General features: G+C 37.3%; 1 protein-coding gene across 7 annotated transcripts in view; it reads left to right on the top strand.

Annotated features, from left to right (window-relative positions):
- Nucleotides 1–22,178, top strand: part of aplp2.S (amyloid beta (A4) precursor-like protein 2 S homeolog) — a 63,735-nt gene that overhangs the window by 38,284 nt on the left and 3,273 nt on the right. The window contains 11 exon segments of one of the 7 annotated variants that reach the window (NM_001251824.1): nt 1,733–1,900; nt 6,887–7,017; nt 8,404–8,478; nt 9,095–9,253; nt 10,078–10,206; nt 12,235–12,334; nt 12,669–12,842; nt 14,887–14,922; nt 17,565–17,647; nt 18,025–18,099; nt 20,913–21,068. In NM_001251824.1, the coding sequence (NP_001238753.1) occupies nt 1,733–1,900; nt 6,887–7,017; nt 8,404–8,478; nt 9,095–9,253; nt 10,078–10,206; nt 12,235–12,334; nt 12,669–12,842; nt 14,887–14,922; nt 17,565–17,647; nt 18,025–18,099; nt 20,913–21,068 (1,286 nt within the window). 7 annotated transcript variants of the gene reach the window in all.

Below are 22,178 nucleotides of genomic sequence, written 5' to 3' on the forward strand. Positions count from 1 at the left end.
GCTTATTTTTTTCTTCATTCAGGGGAATTCCTATGGTGGTATATTTTAAGAGTATCTCTCTAGCAGGTTATTTGAATTCCTATGGAGTTATTTCCCACTTGGTGAGTTACATTTTTAGTTCTCTATAGCCACATCCCCTTGGTAGTGTGCAGATCTATTTTAAAGTATGAAGTGTCTGAAGTACTGCATCACCTTCCCAACATCAACTTGAGTGTGACCTCTTTTTTTTTTTTTTTTTTGGTCATTATGATCACATTTAAGATCACATGCTGACTGTTAGGCACATGCCGACTGTTAGGAACTGCTCGAGGTCTTCTGATGTAGGGAGGTGGGACTGGTCAAAGTACAGCATACCTGGATGGGGCAGATAGGGGGTCAGTACTATTGATGGCTAAGACGTATTTGGATGGCAAGCCTTCAGCAATCTATTGTATTAACAGTACCTCATGCATACATTTCATTTGGACAAGTGTCTTTTAAATCAAGGACTGCAACAGGTATGAATATCAGTTATGCAATTACAAATATAATTTACTAACTATAAAGGAAATGTACACAAAGCTGAAATTCGTTGTAAATAAAGGAAAATTAAAACTTCATAAAAGTTGAATAAAAAGCAGGTAAACACTTGGAATGGAAATTGAGAGTTTCCCCCTACAAATATCTTTGCACATAAAACTTACCTTGATATGGAAGAGAAATGTTACTGTTAATGTCTGCAATTAAATGCTACCCAAACATGGAGTTGAGTTTTGGGATTTGGAAACTTAAAATGTTAGCTTAAAGGGGTTGTTCACCTTCCAGCACTTTTTTTCAGATCCGTTGGATTGTTTACCAGAAATAAAGACTTTTTCTAATTAATTTCTATTTTCTATGTGTGACCGTTTTTACAAGTCGCTTCAAAACTGTTGCGTGCACTAGGTTACGAGGAGAAATATTGGTGAAATAGTTACTTTTTAATTCACCGCTGGCCTCTGGTTTGTTAAAGTGCACGCAACAGTTTTGAAGCGATTGTCGGCCAGGACTCCCTAAGCTACAGGTTTGGGGCGTCGCACCCGTGCCAGAGTTATGGAGTGGTGAGTAACCTGACTTGAATGCCTATGAAAGTAACAATCTAAGCGACTGGTCCGGGGCATTTGCACCTGGACCCACCCAGTTATAGGGTGAGCGATCATAAGAAGGATTTTTGCGTGTTACCTCATTGTATTAAAATTATTGGCCGAGGGGTTAGAGCACATCCTAAAAAGTCTGTTTACAAATATATATTGATTTTCCTAAGTGACAGCTCGGGGGGGGGGGGGTTTAACAACCCTGTAAACTGTTCTAAATGTATATATTTAGTTGATGCATTTAGTTATCTGTGATCCTGCTTAGCAGAATCCCTGAGTTTCATTAGAGGCAGCTGTTAAAATTGATACAATAGTTGCTAATATTCCACAGATACTGCTGCGAAATGTGTAAACTAAAGGTTGCATAATAGTTTAGAGTCTACACCTGTATTACTGAGCTGCCCGAATGAAATGCCAGAGACAGGGACATTAAACTTTAAATCTATATTTTGTAACAACTGTAAAAAATAAATGGAAAGCAATTGAGAAAAGTCTTTATTTCTGGAGAAGAATCTAAAAACAACTCAACTGAAAGTGTTTGGAAGGTGAACAACCTCTTTAACACTATTGTATATCATGTGGGTGTTCACCTGCTACTGTGTGTGTAACCCATCTTCTCACAGCTGTCTGCTCCCAAGAGGCCGTGACAGGTCCCTGCCGGGCCATGATGCCACGCTGGTACTTCGACCTTGGTCAGAAAAAATGTGTTCGCTTTATATATGGAGGCTGTGGAGGCAACAGGAACAATTTTGAGTCTGCGGACTATTGCATGGCCGTTTGTAAAGTGATGAGTAAGTCTGGAGCATCAGTTCTGATGTGCCCAACTGAGTGCTGCTTGCTTTGGTTCACCAAGATGATTGTGGTGTAACCCAGTGTCTTGTCTTTTTAACCCTGCATATTCCCTAGATGCTTATTTAACCCTCTGTGTTGTGAGATTCATGTGAATTAAAAGTTTTAAAGTCATTTTCCAGCAAATAGGTCTGGTACAACAATTTTAGGGGGGAAAAAAACTTTTCAGTAAAGGTCCTTTTTATAGGGCAAGCAGAATTTAAAAGCATTTTATTAATGTTCATAGGTCAACCACTTTTTGTAATGCTTTGGGGCCAGGGCTGTTTTAGCAATTGAAACACTCTGGAGGTTATTTAGTAAAATCGGAATTTTTAATTAATAAAAAAAAATCTGACCAAACTAGAATCCACGATTAACCCTTATTTATCATTGAAACAAGTGACTTTTTCAGATTGTCACCCAAAAACGACTTCTTTTTTTTTATGAAATCGGTGGAAAAGCCCAAAATGTTCAGATTAGCCTATGAAACCCAGCACAGACAATAATATCTTCAAATTGCAAATAGGATCTCTGCCATAATAAATCTCAAATTGTTTGAGTTTTTACCATTTGGACTTTAATAAATAACCCCCTCTGTGTAGCTTTCTGTGCAGCAGGGGTCAGAGCTGGCAATATATTGGTGGATGTAGAGTAGAAGTATTATAGAATACTAGCAAACTGTCCCTCGTGCCATAGAACAGACCATTGACTGGCTGCACAGCTTGTCCTACTAACTTATTATTCTTACTTTATAAGCTTTGCAATGTAATAACATTAGAAAAAAGTTTGCCTCTTTGCATGTATTTGTTTTTATATTACTTACTATTAACAACAAAGATCTACATTTAAGAATTAAGAATGTGCACCAAATCCACTATTCTGAAATTAAAAATAGAGTCCAACCCTAATTTGCATAGTGCATGAAAAAAAATTAACGATTTCCTTGTATGTGTTAGAATTTTGTGCATTCCTACTAAGAATACACATGGGGGGAATGTAATAAAAGGCACAGACTTTGTCCTGGTTCAGTTTGCCAAATTCATGACCGACAATAAGATATGCATTTAAACCAGTTTCAAGGAAGTGATAACTGCTATAGGTGATTAAAACTATTTCAAACATTGTACATTTTATAACAGTGCTGTCCAACTTCTGTGGTACCGAGGGCCAAAATTTTACTGGCCTATTTAGTGGAGGGCCGATAATGGAAGTCGGTGTTGGCCACTCCCCCTTTTAAACCACACCCATATTACCTCAAGAACTTTTAAGATCTTATCCACATTAACGGTGGTAGCACACCAAAAAATCCAAAGCAGCACTGGGCAAGCAGAGAATGGCACACACAAGCAGCACTGGGCAAGCAGAGAATGGCACACACAAGCAGCACTGGGCAAGCAGAGAATGGCACACACAAGCAGCACTGGGCAAGCAGAGAATGGCACACACAGGGAGGGAAAGCAGAACAGAGGAGGAGACGGAAACCTATCATGTACTACATACAATGACCCAGTGCTAGTGCCCCATTAGCTTTAAAGTGTGAACAGGTGAACATGAACAATGTGAGCAGTTTCAACCTGGGTCTCAGGTGTGGACAGTACAGGGCTTTAGGATATAAACAATAGAGGTGTCACAAGTGTGAACAATACAGGGGGATCACAGGTGTTAACAATACAGGGGATTACAGTCTGAATTTGAGGTTTAAACAATGCAGGGGCCAGTTAATCTCTGTAGTGATACCTTTTAATGTTTACATATGGTAAGCAGGCACAGCATGTGGGTGGCCATAGAAGGGGGGGGTCGCGGGCCGCCAGTTGGACAGCCCTGTTTTATAACATAAACCTCTAGGACCAATACACTGGGGATGGGATAATCACAGCTAAAAATTGTTTGCTCTTTTATTAAAATAAAAATAATCTTATACGGACATTGGTACACCAAGGTGACCATAAACAATCTGATCTACTTGTGTATGGCCACCTTTATACATACTGCAACTTTAATAGCACTCTTCTTTTATGGATTAGTTTGGAATAGATTAGAAGATTAATCGGAAAGGGCTTGAACAGAATGGTTACAAAAACTGTAGCTTTCCTGTCAAGTCAATAATAAGACAGAAATTTATCAAATACACCTTGTCTAGGAACATACCACAGCTGCAGCAGATAGATCTATATTGGGTAATGTGGTTGTCTCTATGGCCCTGGCTTAAGCACTGAAGAGGTAATAAAAATGTGACAGTGGGCCCCAGGGCACACGTAAGTGTTAGGGGAGACAAATGGTTCTGTATTACTTTGGGTGAATCGTTTGTATTTTACATGATGCCTTCAAAATATATCCTCATTTGTGTACCTGTTGCTGCACATATCATTGTGCTAATTGCAGATTGAGTGGCCCTTTCCTTCTATGACATCAAAGCAGGTCAGATCAGACGCGGGTCTACAAATTCAGAGGTGCGCCAGTTTAGGGTAAGGTAGTGGAGTGGCAGGTTAGGATTGGGTTATACATCACTAATGTGTATTGGTTTGCTTTCAACGGGCCATATGGAAACTGATTCCATTTTAAATATTTGTGTGAGTTGCAAGATGTATTGTTTTGTGACAGTGTAATATACTTAGTTTTTATTTCACTTTGAGAATTGGCTATTAGTTTTACCTTTCTATTGAATAGGTAAAGCCACAGTAATCGCATTCCTGCTTTGTCATTGCAGCTTATACAAAGCATTAAGCCCTTTTCTGCTTATTTTGACACTCTGTCACCTATTCAATATTTGCTGGGGTAGGGGATTCATGTTTAATTTTCAGTCCTACATTTTTTTTTTTTGCTTGTCAAGTTATCTAAAAAAGATTTCTACCTGTGTTGATGTTATATTTTTATTATGATGTAAGAGGTCTGTTACAAAAGTCTGTGTGAGTGAAAACAGGTATGGGATTTCTTATCTGGAAACTGGCTATTCAGAAAGATTTGAATTGCAATGGTGTCCATCTCCTCTGCAGCTATGCTTTATGTATATGCATTTTCATCTTAATAAACACCGTGGATTTTTATAAACATACCTAATGCTGACCTGCATAGGACACTGCACAACATCATGTCACTAATCAAGGGATGTGTTAACAAACTGACATTGATTTCAGCAAGACTTTGTGAGAGGATAATATCTTTTACTAAAAATATATAAAGAATAAAGTGTAAGTAGAGCTTTTTCGGAACTAGGGGTTTTCCCCTTTTACCCTTTCAGTGCCTGGTCCTTTTGATCTCCATGTTGTGCTGGTAAACATGCAATGCAGCATACATGAAAACGGAGCTCTAAATATAGAAATCATGTCTGCTCAATGGCACATAGATTTTGAACTCATGTTAAAGTGTTATAATAGTTGGGAACACATGTAATGCATGTACCGTTAGAAATGCTCTGTGCAATTGCACAAGCAACTTGATGTTTTTTTTTTACATATAAGACCATTGCTTGTTGTGCTGTATAACACAGCATGCTGGGTAATATTTACTGAGGTGATCTGATCACAATGTGTTTCCTAATCTCAGAACTTCAGTTCTATATTTTTATCTACTTCTGAGATATAGGATAAATACAAAGAGACATACACAAAAAAAAGGATACTTTGCATTTATGGATTATGCCAGGGTTTTTTCCCCCAGAAACCTGACCTAATTCTGCTTATAAGACTTCTGCTCACAGAATTGTAGCTATTTTTTTTTTCTTCACTCTACCTTGTTTCTCTTAAGACGAAAATATCTTATGGGATTTTAATAATAGCTGAATCTGATCCACGTGCTGTTCATAATGGACTTTTTGTGTCTCTGGTAACTTGCTCAGAGGTTTCCTTTTGTATTTATACTGCAGAGTAGTGAACTTTTTAAATGTTCTCCCTTTATGGGCTGATCGATATAGACTGACTTTCATTAAATTTGTCTGAAGTGTGTATATGCGTTATATTTCATATATGATATAGAGAGAGAGAGAGAGAGAGATCTATATATCTCTATCTATCTATCTATATATATATATATATATATATATATATCTATATAGATATAGATATATATATAGATATAGATATATATAGATATATATAGATATATATAGATATAGAGAGAGAGAGAGAGAGAGAGATCTATATCTATATCTATATATCTCACTCTCTCACTCTCTCACTCAATCTCTCTCTCACTCAATCTCTCTCTCACTCAATCTCTCTCTCTCTCAATCTCTCTCTCTCTCTCTCAATATCTCTCTCTCTCTCAATCTCTCTCTCTCTCTCAATCTCTCTCTCTCTCTCAATCTCTCTCTCTCAATCTCTCTCTCTCTCTCAATCTCTCTCTCTCTCTCAATCTCTCTCTCTCTCTCTCAATCTCTCTCTCTCTCTCTCAATCTCTCTCTCTCTCAATCTCTCTCTCTCTCTCTCAATCTCTCTCTATCTCTCTCAATCTCTCTCTCTCTCTCTCAATCTCTCTCTCTCTCAATCTCTCTCTCTCTCTCTCAATCTCTCTCTCTCTCTAAATCTCTCTCTCTCTCTAAATCTCTCTCTCTCTTTATATCTATATATATATATATATATATATATATATATTTTATATCTATATATATATATATATATATATATATATATATATATATATATATATATTATATATATATTTTTATTATATGGTATATATGTAGTGTGTTCCCCCCCCCCAGGACTTACTGTTTCTAGGATGATTGTTATTTGCTTTGTCTTGTATTGTAACGTGCATGTCCTGATTGCTGTGCTAAGCCAGGAAACTTGGGAACACTATGTTGCTTAAGCTTAAATTTATGCTTTTGGAATCATTTTGTAATTGATGGGCTGGGTTTTGCAATTCAAAATAACTATCTTCACAATTATATATTTATATATTTTGTTTGTACACTTGGACATATAGTTATGTTTGTTCCTTGTTTCATTTAGTTTCACAAACGCCAGCTCCAGCCGATGATGTGGATGTTTATTTTGAGACCCTAGCTGATGATAATGAACATGCACGATTCCAGAAGGCTAAAGAACAGCTAGAGGTTCGACACCACAACCGCATGGAACGAGTGAGTCTAGGGATTGTATTGAAATTACACAACGTAATAAGCTTCTTAACTTGAAATCGGCAGTTTGGCATGTGCTCAGCAGGACTCCAGGCAGCGGTAAAATTCAAATGACTTTATTACACAAACATATGTCGTCCTAACGCCTTTCGTGTGCTAACACACATAATCATAGGCATCAAATAACAATTGCATACACTTGGGTTAAAAAGCATTGGTAGTTTTCGTCATCAAAGACGTACTTCCTTCTTAAGAACTTTTAACTATTTCCATACTTTTTGTTGTGTCTTAAAGATTTGTTGTTCCTTAAAAAAGATTCATACAGCCTATTGAGGACGGGTCGCCATGATTTTCAGAGGGCGGATAATGTAAAATTAGTTTTTGCTTACAACGGCCCAGGTTGATAAGGCAGTGGCATTTAGCTTTATTTTATTTTCTTTATTTGTTTTTTATTTTATCCTTTCTTTTTCTTCACTAGTATCCCCCCTTTTTTTTTCTCTGCTTCCTTCTCTTTTCTTCTGTTCTGTACTTTACAGTTCTTCTTTTTCCTTTTGAATTATATGTATAAAAGGGAAACGTGTGATGTCTATTCCTTGTATTATTTGGACTTGACACATGTTCAGCTTAATGTCATATACTATGCTTGTAGTTACAATTGGATTAGCCACTTCACTGTTAGCGTCAGAGATGTTTTCAATGCTGCCTGTGTCTATGTGATGACTGTAACAATGCTGACGGATTTGTAATTGTGCACGATTTCCTCAATAAAAATTATTGAAATAAAAAAAAAAAAGATTCATACAAATTACTTTCTTTAAATCTTTTTTAAGGAACAACAAATCTTTAAGACACAACAAAAAGTATGGAAATAGTTAATGTTTCTTAAGAAGGAAGTACGTCTTTGATGACAAAAACTTCCAAAGCTTTTTAACCCAAGTGTATGTAATTGTTGTTTGATGCCTATGATTACGTGTGTTAGCACACGAAACGTGTTAGGACGATACGTTTGTGTAATAATGTAAAGTGAATTTTACCGCTGCCTGGAGTCCTGCTGAGTGCGTGCCAAACTGCCTATTTCAAGTTCTGATGTCTCCTCTATGCTGAGGGTTCGGGGCGCAGCACCCGGGCCACCAAACAGCAGCGGTGAGTGACCTACATTTTTCTGCATTGGAAGGTTATAAGCGGAGGGTTCGGGGCAAGTGCACCCAAACCAATTTAGAATTGCGGTGAGCGAGTTTTTAAGAACAGAATACCGACTGCTACAAAGAAAAAGCTTCCAATAAATTAAATTAAACATACGGCAGGGGGTTGGAGCGCTCCTGCTTCTTTTCTCTAGTAATAAGCTTCTTATGAAAGAATGCAGGACTAACCTTCTAAATATTTTACTAGGTGAAAAAGGAATGGGAAGAGGCTGAGAGTCAGGCCCAGAGTTTGCCAAAAGCTGAAAGACAGACCCTCATACAGGTAAATACTATTAAGTTCATAAATAATACAAATCTTCTTAAAATTTTCTCAAATTTATGGGTGTTCTGCAGCACCTAGTTGAACATGTGTGAAGCACACCCTGTGTTTAAAAACTCTCTGAATTCTCTGTTCAAAAACTATGCATTTTTAAATGTGGTTTGAGTAGCATAGTATAACAGGCCAATGATATACTTATCAGGCAAGGGGACATACATTTCAAGTAATTTTATGCAGCAATTAACTTAAGAAGTTGTTTCTATTTTAAAACATATGTTCATAACCATGTCACCAACTGACAGGATATATAGGATGTCCGCTTAAACTGTGAGCCGAGTAAGTTACAGCTTCATAAAAAGTAGGGGAAAAACCAGCACATTCCTGTTTTAATACTTCTACTAGACACACAACTTGTTTTGTTTAAAAAAAGGTTTAATAAACTTTCAAGTATCTTTATGGGCTCATTTCAGGATCCTGGTCAACAGTCCTAAGGAACGTAGAGAATCATAGCCATTTTTGAGCTAACAAGTTGCTGTTGCTGTTTAACACCAGGGATCAGGCCAAAGATCTGTTCTAAAAATTCATGAAAGTTATTTACAATGTACTCTTCCTTCTGCAGCATTTTCAGGCCACAGTGAAAGCCCTTGAAAAAGAGGCAGCCAGTGAAAAGCAGCAGCTGGTGGAGACTCACCTGGCCCGCGTAGAAGCCATGCTTAATGACAAGCGCCGCAATGCTCTGGAGAACTATCTCTCTGCATTGCAGGCTGATTCCCCTCGTGTAAGTAACAGTAAAGGTAGTAGGAAACAATGAATCACTCTGTTTTTCATACGGCATCGATCTGTAAATGTTTGATGTAAACGTAAAAAAAAAAATAAACCCTTACATATGGCAGAGGCATGTTGATAATTTAGATACCATTGTAACCTGCTTCTGTGTGAGAATATCTACAGCTCTTTTTCTATTCTAATCAGCTTTGGCAATTACATTTTTTCTCTAAAAAGAGTAGAATACTTTTTTATGATATATTTTTTCTTTTAACTTTGACCTTCTGAATTGGGAATAAAAAGTAAACGTTTTAAAAATGGCAATGGAACAAGTGGCATTGTTATCTACACATTTTTCTAAAATAAAAAAAATACTTGTCTGAAAATAAGAATGGCTCAGGTTTTTTAGACTCACCATGCACAATAAACATTCTAATTTAACTTCTTTAAAAATGTTAGATCACTTATTGACTTAAGTACTATCATTTGTTTCCCTTCGATGTTCAGTAATACCATGAATTGAAAAATGTGTTATGATTTAAAGAATTATGATTATATTTGTTTGTTTAGCAAAAAATGCAAAATGAAAATAATTTTTGGTAGCAGTAAACCTCTTCCTATTCAATCCATGATGAAAATAGTCTTATGTATATTTGACTCGGACACCCCAATACACCTAACTGCAGTTTTCTAGCGATACTTTTTGTGATCGATCAGAATATGTTTTTTACTTTAAAGGGAATCTAAATTCACAAACTATGTACAGGTGTGGCATCTTTCCTAATCAGAATGCCCTAAAAACCAATTCATTGCTTTATTTATTATTTTTCTTTTCAGCCACATCGCATCCTTCAAGCCCTAAAACGATATGTAAGAGCGGAAAACAAGGACAGATTGCATACTATCCGTCATTACCAACACGTACTTGCTGTAGATCCAGAGAAGGCTGTACAGATGAAATCTCAAGTAATATTACTCTCATAATATTTGCTTCTAAATGTCCCATTTAGTCCTGGTTCCCACAATAACTACTCAAAAGCCTGCCATGTTGCTTGAGTTCTCGTCACTATCAGATCTACTATAAGAATCTGAAATTAAAACACTATAGGGCTCAATTAGAAAGTGCAACCACAGTTGCTGTTGCATAAGTATAGCTGCAGTAGTTGCAAGAATATGCTTCATTCATTAAAGGAGTCCATCTAATGTGATTCCTCGTGCTTATTAGTGCATCCAAATGTGTGCTGTTTCATTCATTAAAGGGCTTTGCATTTAGGTTCAAAGCACCAATACACCCTTCCAGTCTGTTCAGATGAATCTTGTGCAGTTTGCCTACTGGCACAAAAAAAACCTGAAGCTACTACCACCTTGAAATTATCATGCAGAAGTAATTTTTTTAATGTTATGGTTTTTACCCACAAATGGAAATAACCAGTGAAATGTACCTTATTTACTTGTCAGTCTATCTATACAAATCAATACTGAATGATGCAATAACTAGCCTCCTGAAAATAAACACGCAGTACAGCAGTTTGACAGGTGCAATGTCAGCAATAGCATTTCAGTAAACCATGCAATGTATCACGGAAACCTTTTTTTTTTTTGAATATATATATTTTGGTAGTGCTGAAAGATCTGACTCGTTAACCTCTAACCGCTTTTATACAAGTCCTCAAATCCCAGCATAACACAGCATTTTCAAATCACATTCTACTGCTCCATTATCTCCTCACTATGCCCTTAATTTACCAATAATTATTCTCAATAAAATCGGTGCAACAAAATCCAGTGTCTATTCTCATTGCACAACTTTTTCAAATTGCTGCTATGAAAACTTGAATTTATCTAGTTGTCACCCTAAAAACTCAAATTTATCAGATTATGGAATGAAAACCAGCACAAATAGCCTAAGAATTCTGAAGGTAAAACTTGTTCCAATTGTTAAAGGGACCATCTGCCATTGACTTCTACATGATTTCTCCAGATTTAGCTGCAGTATTTTCGGATTAAGGTTTTTAGCATTTTAGCAGTATAATAAATCTTGATAAATAGGCTCCTATCTGTCAAAACATTAAGGACATATTTGTCCCACATAAAATTCCCACATAAAGCACATATCCTCACATCTATAGACTGTAAGCCTTTTGAAGGCAAGATCCTCTACACCTGCTGTTAGTTTCTTTGTTGTTTATTATGTACCCTTATATATAGAGCTGTGGAATATATTGATCCTGCCGCCAGTTACAAATTTTTTATTTATAAAGCAATTTATATTATTACAGTGTATGGGAACAATTTTTTCTGTATTGCAACACATAATTCCCCTGACTACATTTCTTAATAGAATTTGAGGTCACCCTAGAGTTCTGTGTACTCTGTATTAACACACATACTTATGCCTTCATAAATCACGTATTTTCCTACCATATATGCTGAGCATGAATTTAAAAATGTGTTTTTCCCCTCTGTTTTCATTTTTTTGCCTTTGGACTGTGTGAAATGTAAACACTGGCTATTCAGAGGATGAGCTCAAATTTGCTTTCCCTGTTTATTTTTCCATTTCACATTTGACTGATGTTTTGTCTTATGTTAATTCCCATTGCTCTGCAATATTCCTGCAGGCCATCCGCATGCTGCTAGCATCAAGCAGCTTGGCAAAGCATTTAACAGAAGGTCAAATGAATTATAGCATATATATATATACGTTAGATGGGCATTGTGTGTGCCCAGACCCTTCCCATTAATCTGTTTTTTTATATTATGATGCAGGGCGGAAGCCATGCAGTTCAGCTGCCTTTGTCACTGCAACACCCCCCCCCCCACACCCCAAAAACATGAAGTTGGGTTAGTGCTGGAAAGTGAGGAAAGCATTTTTACAAATGTTTTTATCATCATTTATAATTGCTGATCAAATTAATTGTATACAAATCTTGTTGTCTCATAGCCAATAATTTGTTATAGGGTGATGTATTTCATATTTTATTCTGTGGTTTTCAGGTTATGACCCATCTCCATGTTATTGAAGAGAGAATGAATCAAAGCCTGTCTCTGCTGTACAAGATTCCTTATGTTGCTGATGAAATACAGGATGAAATAGGTTGGTGTTTTTGCATTGTTTATTTCTAATTTATTGTATATTATTTATTTATCAGATCCAAATGGCACAAGGTCCTTCACACACAACAAAAAGGTGGTTATATTGGCAAATGCTCTCCACGGTGTTATTTATGTAAACTGCATAATGGCCTATGACTGAGTAGTGGCCCAGTGCAATTAACTTTTAACAGCTATTGATTTTGGGTAGTTCAAACCATGATTTTATGAAAACAGACATATTTTATTGGATATTATTTGCTGCTGTATGACTGCTATTGCTAGATGGTGTATAGAAGAAAGTCGAAAGTTTGAGTATTTGTCATTTTCTCTTAAAGATGAATTGTTCCAGGAGCAACGAACTGATATGGATCAGTTCTCATCCTCTTTCTCAGAGTCCCAGGGAGATGTGAGGGTGAGCTCAGAGGAGAGTGAAGAAATTCTTCCAAAGAATGGTAAACCCTTCCGCCCTTTCCAAGTGAAAACCTTCCCATCAATCACAGAATCTGAAGGTATGTTTTATTTAAGGTGCTCTTAATTGATTGTAAGCATTTGATTAATCAGTAGAGTACAGTATCTGAAAACCTTGGAACTGAAGAATTAAAAATGTAATTAGTGTTTCTGACATACGAATAGTGCCAGCAAGCGTTGGATTTAAAATACCGTGCTACTTCATACTCAGAAAATTAACCTGTTTTGTGAAAAGGGGTCTGAACAGAAATGAATAGTGAACGTAGTAAACTCTCTCTTATACTGAAACAAATCCGTTGCTATTGCTGACAGCAGAGCTATAAAATTTTCAAATACATCTCAGTTCAGGTGAACGTAAAAATTATTCGAACCCATCCAATGGTGGGTTCTTTTCCTATTCTGACCAGTTCTAAATAACCCCAGCCCTTCACTTATCTGCTTGTGAAATAAACTAATATCATATAATGTGATCCTGTTGTAGAACATAAGAATATTGTAAGTATATATACAAATCTTAACAAATTAGCAATTACTACATCAATGACTTCTTATAACCTGGCAATTTTCACACTGTGTTGGTATCCCGAAGTGTGACAATTACACTTATGAGGAACAACGGGTTGTGTACGATCAGCATTACTGTCAGGCTGAGTTTGCTTCTTTCTATGAGCTGCGGCCCTGAGCATAAAGAGTACCAGATAAATCAGGAAACTAGCAATTTTTGGTTGAAGTTCTACATGTTTTCGCTCTATATCTTACATGGCTTATATATTTTAGGCTAGTACAGTAAATTCCAATGCATGCAATGCAGATTAGAATACTATTTTGTTATAAAATGTTTGCTCATTAGAAAAGTATTCTGTAGAATGAATCGGACAACACTAGTAACTGTGTCAATTAAGTATATTTCTTGTAGGCTAATACAAGTTGCAGTATCTGTCAGATATATTGTTAGAAGTACCTTGCTTTGCAACTGGTTTTGTGTTTAAACAAGTATCTGTATATTGCAAGAAAACTGTGGCCGTCTACTCTGGGCGCAAGTGCAAGCGGGCTCCCCTTACTGCTAATCTAAGTAGCACTTGTGCCCAGGGGTCTGCTGTTCTTTGCAGTTAGTACACAATCCAAAATCCGATGCTCCTGCAGAAAGCAGCAACAGGAATCACAGCCAAGCTGGTAAGGACAGGACCTTCAATGTGGGCAGCACCTCCTCCCACTGCCAACCTTGTGCCTCTGAATTACACACAAAATAGGGGGTTGATTGAAACCTATTTGCCCCCCCCCCCCGGACATGTCTTGGATAAAGAGAAGTGAACTCCAAAAAGAAGTTCAGAGGCCTGTTGCTACTAACACCGTACACCATAGTGTGCAAAGAGCAAAAAATGCCCGATTGTGGCCTTTTTTTGCACAGTGCATGCAACATCCAGCGACAAATCTCCTCTTCTTCGGGGTGACTTATCTCCCCAAACTGCCTCCTGCCGGCTAGAATGTAAATCGCCGGCAGGATGGCAATCGACGTGCTTTGTTTTCTGAAGTTGCCTCACAAGGAAACTTCGGAAAACGAAGAGCTCAGAGTGCCATCCCACCGGCGATTTAGATTCTAGCGGGTGGGAGGCAGTTCAGGAAAGTTAGTCGCCACGAAGAAGATGTGGTTATCACCGGGCAACTAAATCTCCCCGAATCTGAGCGTGTGTCTCTGCCCTTACTGTTCTTCTGAATTGTTGTAATGGTGTAAAGCCAAAGTTTAGGGTACATTGCCATATTTCCAACAAAAGATTGAATAAAACATGTCAACCCCTAGAATGCCTTGTTTAATTTCTAGTATGATTCACATTGCTGAAAATTGAAGCATGAAATCACTACCCTGCCTTTCTTTATACCTTTACTTTGTTAGGCCTTTAGCATGAAAGAGCGGGTGAAGCAGTGAATGGTAGCTGCACTAACCCAGCTCACAGGCCTGAAGCAAGATGCTCTCACAAACGTTTATTTTTAATCTCTTCTGCTTTTCTATCTTTTTGTTTCTTTTTTTTAATTCCCACCACTTCTCCTTTTGTTCCTCCCTCACTTCCCCCTTTTATTCCTGCTTAGAAACACAACGGGATTCCTACCTTCCAGTGAGAAAAGGTTGGTTTTACACAGACTGAATCTTCACACATTCGTACCACCCCATTTTGCTTTCTTTTTACTTTCTTAATTTTACTTTTATGTTGCGGGCCCTTTCACCATATGGCAAAAAGTCACTACTCCCTAACCTAATTAAATACACCTTCCCCCTTCAAAAAAAAAAAAGCGTACTAAGCATGTGTGTGTGATTTATATATATCGGTCAAAATATTGTAACAAAGTTGACTAGAATGCTGAATTCACACATGGTGAAAGGGCTCAGTCTCTTCTCATAATCACAGTCTAATAGAATTGCCAAACTTTATTTTGGATGGGCCTAAAATTTGGGTTGCAAATGTTTATCTCAAGGTGTTCATTTTTCTCTCCTGTCCTAAACCAAGCATAAGCATCCAAAAAAATATTGTATTTGATTTCAGTTCACTGAAAAATCAATGTGTCTGGTAGAAGAATTTTAAAAGGCAAATATACTCCTAGATTTACCATAAATCCATTAGAGAACATGGAATATGAATTTTTATGAACTACCTTCTTCTTGATGTAAAGCTAGGCATCCTTCTTTGCCATCTAGTCTGAGGAGACATAATGCAGAATATGTTTTCAAGCAAATTATTCAGTGGACTTATGTTCAACATAGGTGTATATTGCCTCTTTACTATTTGGTGCAACCACATGGACTAGCAAATAAAAGCAAGTGAGTTTTCAATGAGGGACAATGGTAAGATACTCTGGGCTTAGCAACACAAAATGTGTGTAGTCTTTGTAATATGTTTTAAATATTTGCTTTTGCCCACTGTACACTTTAAACATAAGCTTGCTTTCATAAAACACTCCACCCTACCATTGCCACAATTGCATTAAATAGCAACTCCTTTTTCTTTCAAATAGTTTTTTATTATTTTTAAGATGTTTACTGCAATATATAATTTCTGCCAGTTTTTCCCTCAAAGTTTAGCGAGAAAGTGTCCTGGTTGCTTACTCTAACTATAAATAGGCTGCAGCACACCTATAGGATAGTGACAGCATGCATTTGACCTAGACCTGTAAAGTACAACAACAATGGGCACCTATTTCTAAATTCTATACCAAGATCTGTGCATAAAGCTAGAAAGCTGACCATTATTGACTCTTTATGTCTATAACAGGGCACAGGGGGTATTCCCCCTAACATTTAAGATGTTGGTATGACGACATTGTTTTATAATAATAAATCTGTTGCACTTTGACACCAGAGAAGAGTGCTAAAAGGGGTCTGAGTGAATTTTGTATGCACACATAACTGATATTAGCACTAAAAGTGTGTGCATAATTCATACCACAACCTTAGTATAATTGTGGATGTAATGTGATGAGTGTTTCCAGGCATATATAATGCATAAATTAGTATTTGCTTGGACCCAACCACCCTGCACTTTGCACATGGTTTCCAAAACATTTTATGAACATATCCTACCAGGGCCACCATCAGAAATCACGGGGCCCCGTACGGCAAAATTTTCTGGTCCCCACCCTCCCCAGATCCTGCCCCCAAGCCCCACCCCAAAAAAAACCATTTGTGGTCAGGGCCCCCCTACAAGTTAAAAAAAAAAATGTATTCGTGGTCAGGCCCCCCCCCCCATAAGTTAAAAAAAAAATGTGATGACAGAGCCCCCATAAAAGTTTTACTAAAACATTGGTCGCCAGGGCCCGTAGAATATAATAAAAATAAATCATGGCCAGGAGTTCAATAAACAAAAAGCAGATAATATGGTAGCTCCTTCCCATATATATAAATCCAAATGTACAGAGAAGAAATGTTCTGTGCACAATAACTATGAAGACGTTGCAGTACTGTGTTTCCCCTGGTAAATGTAAGATAACCCCCCCCCCTCCGCTCTGTGAGCTGCAGAATCGGGTAGGGTGGAAGGAGCTATAGTGCTTAGTAGTCCCGGTAGATCTACACATGGATTGGATAGGCTTATCCAATCACCATGCGGCTCTAGGTAAACTACCAATAGTTTAGAAGCTGGGGAGGGGAAAGTAGTGTTGAAGAAGCTCCGCCCTCCCCACACGATTCTGCAGCTTCCTGACCGCATTGGGTCAAAAGCGTAAGTACAGCGGCCGTGCCCACATTTAAGACCCAAAAATCACGGGGCCCGGGACAACTAGTCCCCCCCCCCCCTGATGGCGGCCCTGTATCCTACAATCAGTATAGCTGTTTGTGTTTCTGATGGCAAACGTTACAGAAGGTATGGGTGTTTCTGATACTTATAGCACCCCACTAATTTTCTGTTTGAAATTCAGTGCTTAGGTTATTCTTGGTTAAGATCTGTAAAATGTACTTTCTGAAATGTATTATTCATTACCCCCCATGTGGTTGCACCTGCATGTTTCCCAAAATTTCAAGGCTCCTATAGCACACAGGTTATTTTGCTCACCATTACTGACTGAGTATTAGAATTGCCCAATGGCAAAATACTGTAAGAAGCTTTAGCCAAAGCATTGAGTGTACTTTTTTCAGGTGATGGTTATGGGCTCAGGGCTATTTGTGGTGTTTTTCTTTGCCATCAGTAGGAATTGATTCCTGGCATTTTAATCATCTCTTCTTAGCAACTTTATACCATTCAAGATTCCCATTATTCTGTATTAATATGTGTCCCTTTTAGGCTCTGGCATGGCTGATCTGAACACTCTTATTGGTGCCGAGGAGAAGATTATCAATAGCAAGAGCAAAGCTGACCAGAAAGTGGTGAGTCTACTTCTATCCTTTGAAACACATCCTATTCTATAGAAGCACCAAATCACTTAATCCAAAATTTAGAAGCATTCCCTCTATGAATTAGTGATACTCTGTGACAGGTAAATAGCGATAATAGGTCAAGATGCTCAATCAATGCTTTTTTCAGCTTCTGTTCAAACTGGAATCTTCCTATCTGCAAATAAATCCCAAAGGCATCTATTTCAAATCTAATTTTTTTTCATTCTTTGTTAAATGTGCAATGACATATGTACTTATAGGGAATGGGATATTCCGATGACTAAAAACTGCGCTTTTGACTATTTCTTTCCCATCTGCCAAGCTACAGATTTTACTTTTTGTTAAATAATTTCCATGACTGTTTTCAGGTAATTGATGAAACCCTTGATGTGAAGGAAATGATTTTCAATGCAGAGAGAGTCAGTGGACTTGTGGATGAGCCGGTATGTATGTGAGAAGACCTCCAAGTGTAGTTGTCTTACTCTGCAGTCTGCCACTTGCACAGCTTGTATTGTTTCTCTGGTGGAATAGAAAACCAACTTTAGCCCTTATATGTGTTTCCTTATCCCATCTCACACTTTCTGCCCCAGCATAGCAAAGTAGTATAGGATTTTGCCAAACATTTTGATGAGTCTTTAGCTGTGTGTGGTTAAGTTATATGCTTATATGCTAAGTTGTGTGGTCATAATATGCTGCAAGCTGTTTGGTTGTAAAAAAAATACCTTTTATCTGTGGTTTTAAATGACTGACATCAAAAGGGCAGTTTTCTGGAGGCCCCAAGTTTCTGGACTATTATGCTTCTTTGTTCAAGGCCTTTTCCTCCTTTAGGTGAAAACATTTATGGCAGAGACAACATTGTAGGACCATAGTGGGTGTTAAAACATTTGCTTTGGATGGACATTGATTAAACAAAAGGAGAATTGTTTGCCTCTGTAAATGTGTAGTGCCTGCATCTCATTGTAGCTAGACTATTTATGGCTAAGAACACGACTTGGGGAAATAGCTTTTAGCACAGCTTAGAAAGGGAAAGAACCTTGCCTGCAAGGCAAATAATTCAAGGGTTATATTTTAATCCACCTTTCACTGGTCCAATGTTTAGTAGAAAGCCTTCCCAGAAGAGGAGAGCCTGTACTAGCAGAAGGAGGATGATCTATACTGATTTAGAAAGAGATGTTCAAAGACGGGGTCTCCATAGTTGATCATATAGTTCTCTGAGTTGCTTTGATAGCTAGTAGCACTATGGTCTGGAGAACTGAGAAGTAGTGGGTTAATGATTAACAGCCCTTTCAGTGGATTAAATGGAAACATTGCAGATCAGCTAGTGAAAAGATGTGCCTCCCATTAAAGGATTCATGTATAATGCAGGAATGTAATTCTGAACAAATTTCTGATATAAATTAATTATACTGTATATATTTACTTATTTTAGTGTTGTTAAAATTGCTATTGTGGTGCAGTTTGTTGTACTTCTGTTTCAGGACCAGCCATGCTAAACCTCTTGCTTTTAATCTTGTAAAAATTTTTATACTGGAAATGTGCTTTCAGCTATATTTTTCTCTTTTTAGGCAAATGTTATATTTATCATATTTGGGTGTAGTTTCTCTTGCACACTATTGAGACGTACAAGTGCAATTAACAATACTTTAGGGACCACAAAGCAGCACTTCTAGAACTTAATTCTTGACTGTATACTTGGTTTAATGTCTCTAAAGTGCTTTATAGCTGTTCTGCCCAACTCCTCCCATATATTGGGACGATTATCCCACACATCTGATATCTATGACGTTTTTGGCAGGTCAAGAACCCTTAATATGATTTGGAAGGATTTGGCTCTTTATTATAATAAATGTGGCAAATACTGCGTTATTCCAAAAGAAAAATGTACCATATATCTGAGAATTGCAACACATCCAGTGCTATATGGTATACATTTGTAGAGATGATGTGCTTACTGCTTAATTTCTACACCATTACACTGTTTAGGATACATCTTTTAGAACTTGTGCCCTTTGAAAACCTAAAATCAACTATCCATCAATTACTTCTTATTGAGTAACCGGATTGTCAGAAAGATTGCTCTTCTTTCCCAGTATCATTATAATCATTGCTATGGATCCAGTATTTCTACACTGTATTTTGTTCTTGGAGGACTGTAATTCTATGTGGAAGGTACAATTCATCTGGAGCTTAAGAATGTTTGCTAACTAAATAAAGTAAATTATTAGGTTATAATAGAATTGTGGGAAGTAAATAGAAATGCTTGTTTGACCTGCAGTCAGTACAGCTGGTAAATAAAGTGATAAGTAGCTTGTGAGCAGCAACCTGTTGCAGGGACTTTGTTAGGGACACCAGGTGCTTGTCTCTTGCCAGGAAGCAAGCATCGTCATTGTTTCAGTCTCAAACTCACGCGCATGTATTGAACTATTGATTAGTGTATTTTATTATTTAAAAGAAACAATAATGTACTGGTCCTTTGAGAGAATATATTTGATTCATTTTCTTTTACAGCCTTTTGCTTTAATGTGTGTCATTGTGTAATCTTTCAGCTATGCCCTATAAAGTCAAACTGTGTTTTCTTTTCTTTCCATATACTCAGTGTTTTACTCCGGCAATCCTTATATTTTATTATATTGCTTACTTCCATTAGGTTTCAAAGCTATCTGTAAATGTATATATCTTGAAAAGACATTAATGGAATAAAAGTGTCCTTAACTAATTAAAATGTAATGCAGTGTTGGCCTGAACCGGTACAACTGGTGTGTTTGCTTCAGAAACACTACTATAGTTTATATAAACAAGCTGCTGAGTAGCTGTGGGGGGCAGCCATTCAAAGCTGAAAAAAGAGAAGGCACAAAATACACAGCAGATAACAGATAAGTTCTGAAGAATCCCAATGTATACTATAGTCTATCTATCTACTCTGTGGCCTATGCTTGAATGGCTGCCCCCATGGTTACACAGTAGTTTGTTTATATAAACTATAGTAGTGTTTCTGAAGCAAACATAACGGTTGTACCAGTCCAGGGCAACAGTATATTACATTGTCATTACTTTATAATTTTTTTTTTGGTGTTACTGTTCCTTTAATGTTGGATTATAGGAACAAAGTACAGGTATCGGGATCTCTGTTACTTCACCGAGAGTGTATTAAAGTGAAACAGGGCAATCACAATGAGCTTCTGGTCAGCCATGTTAAAAATTGTTTCTTTGCAGCATCAACATGAACCTGACTTGAATGTTTCTTTTTGTCCTCCAGGACACTGATGGACCACTGCGTAATGAGTTCAGCTTTAGCAGTGGAGCACTTATTGGCCTCCTAGTCATTGCTGTAGCTATTGCTACAATAATTGTCATCAGCCTTGTTCTGCTGAGGAAGAGGCAGTATGGTACCATAAGCCATGGAATTGTAGAGGTGAGATGAACTTGTCATTTTGACCATGTAGTTAAGTTAAAAGTCCTCTTTTAATATGGTGTAGACTTCATTAATGTCTGTGTGGGTTTTTCTTATATATTTCAGCAGCTCTCCAGTTTGGAATTTTAGCTGCTCTTTGGTTGCTAGGGTCCAATCAACCCTGGCAACCAGACAGACTCTAAGATAAATAGGGAGAGGGCCTCAATAAAAAGATAAGTAATAAAAAGTAACAATTAAACAGATGTGGTTTCCAAAGGAATCTTTAAGAATGATTTATGAAACCATTCAATGATACCCAATTTATTGAGCTATAAATGATACTGCTATATACAAGCAGTGCATATGGAGCATCAAGTCGTTTTTTTCATTCTCTCCATTTCATTCACTGCATCTGATTTTTTTTCCCTTTGTTTGCTAACCTTGAGAAGTCATTATTATACAGAGCACATTCCTTATCCTTTGCCCAGAGAGGGAGCTTGGCACTGAAGCATTACCTCTCCTCTCTCAGGAAGAAGTTACATGTAATAATAATGTTTGGCCTTAGCATTCATTTAGCTTTATAATTACTATTTGACCCTTTCATTCTTTAGGGAGGGTTGGAGTCATCTTCTCTTACAAACACCATTTCTGAGGCCACTCTGAGAAAAAATAAAATAAAAAAAGAGCAGAATTTTATATCTGTGGAAAGAGCAGGCATTAGAATTTGGGTTCTTCTGTAATCCCAAAAACATGCAGCAGCCATGAAATGATGGGCCCAAAAAGGGTCCAGCGTTGTTCTTGTAATACTGTACTACAAAACATAACTGTTTTTACAAAACATAAATTTAACAGGTAAATTTTTCCAACATTTCAGTGGATCTGATTGACTGTTATTCCTAATTGTGTCCAGTCTCATTCTATTGTCTTTACTTTAAATTCTTACAAATTTGAGGTGATTTCTACCCATTAAGTTTATGGTCACAAACAAATGGCTTGTTGATTATAACATGGGGAAGAAACACTGTGTAGATGTTTCAGGTTTATGTACTACAGAGAGAGAGAGAGCAGTATATGGGATGTAGGTATAGAAAGCAGCATTTGTAATTTAAAGGAAAAGTATCCTGTCCTATA

The sequence above is a fragment of the Xenopus laevis genome, chromosome 7S, assembly GCF_017654675.1.
Source record: "Xenopus laevis strain J_2021 chromosome 7S, Xenopus_laevis_v10.1, whole genome shotgun sequence".
Taxonomy (NCBI): domain Eukaryota; kingdom Metazoa; phylum Chordata; class Amphibia; order Anura; family Pipidae; genus Xenopus; species Xenopus laevis.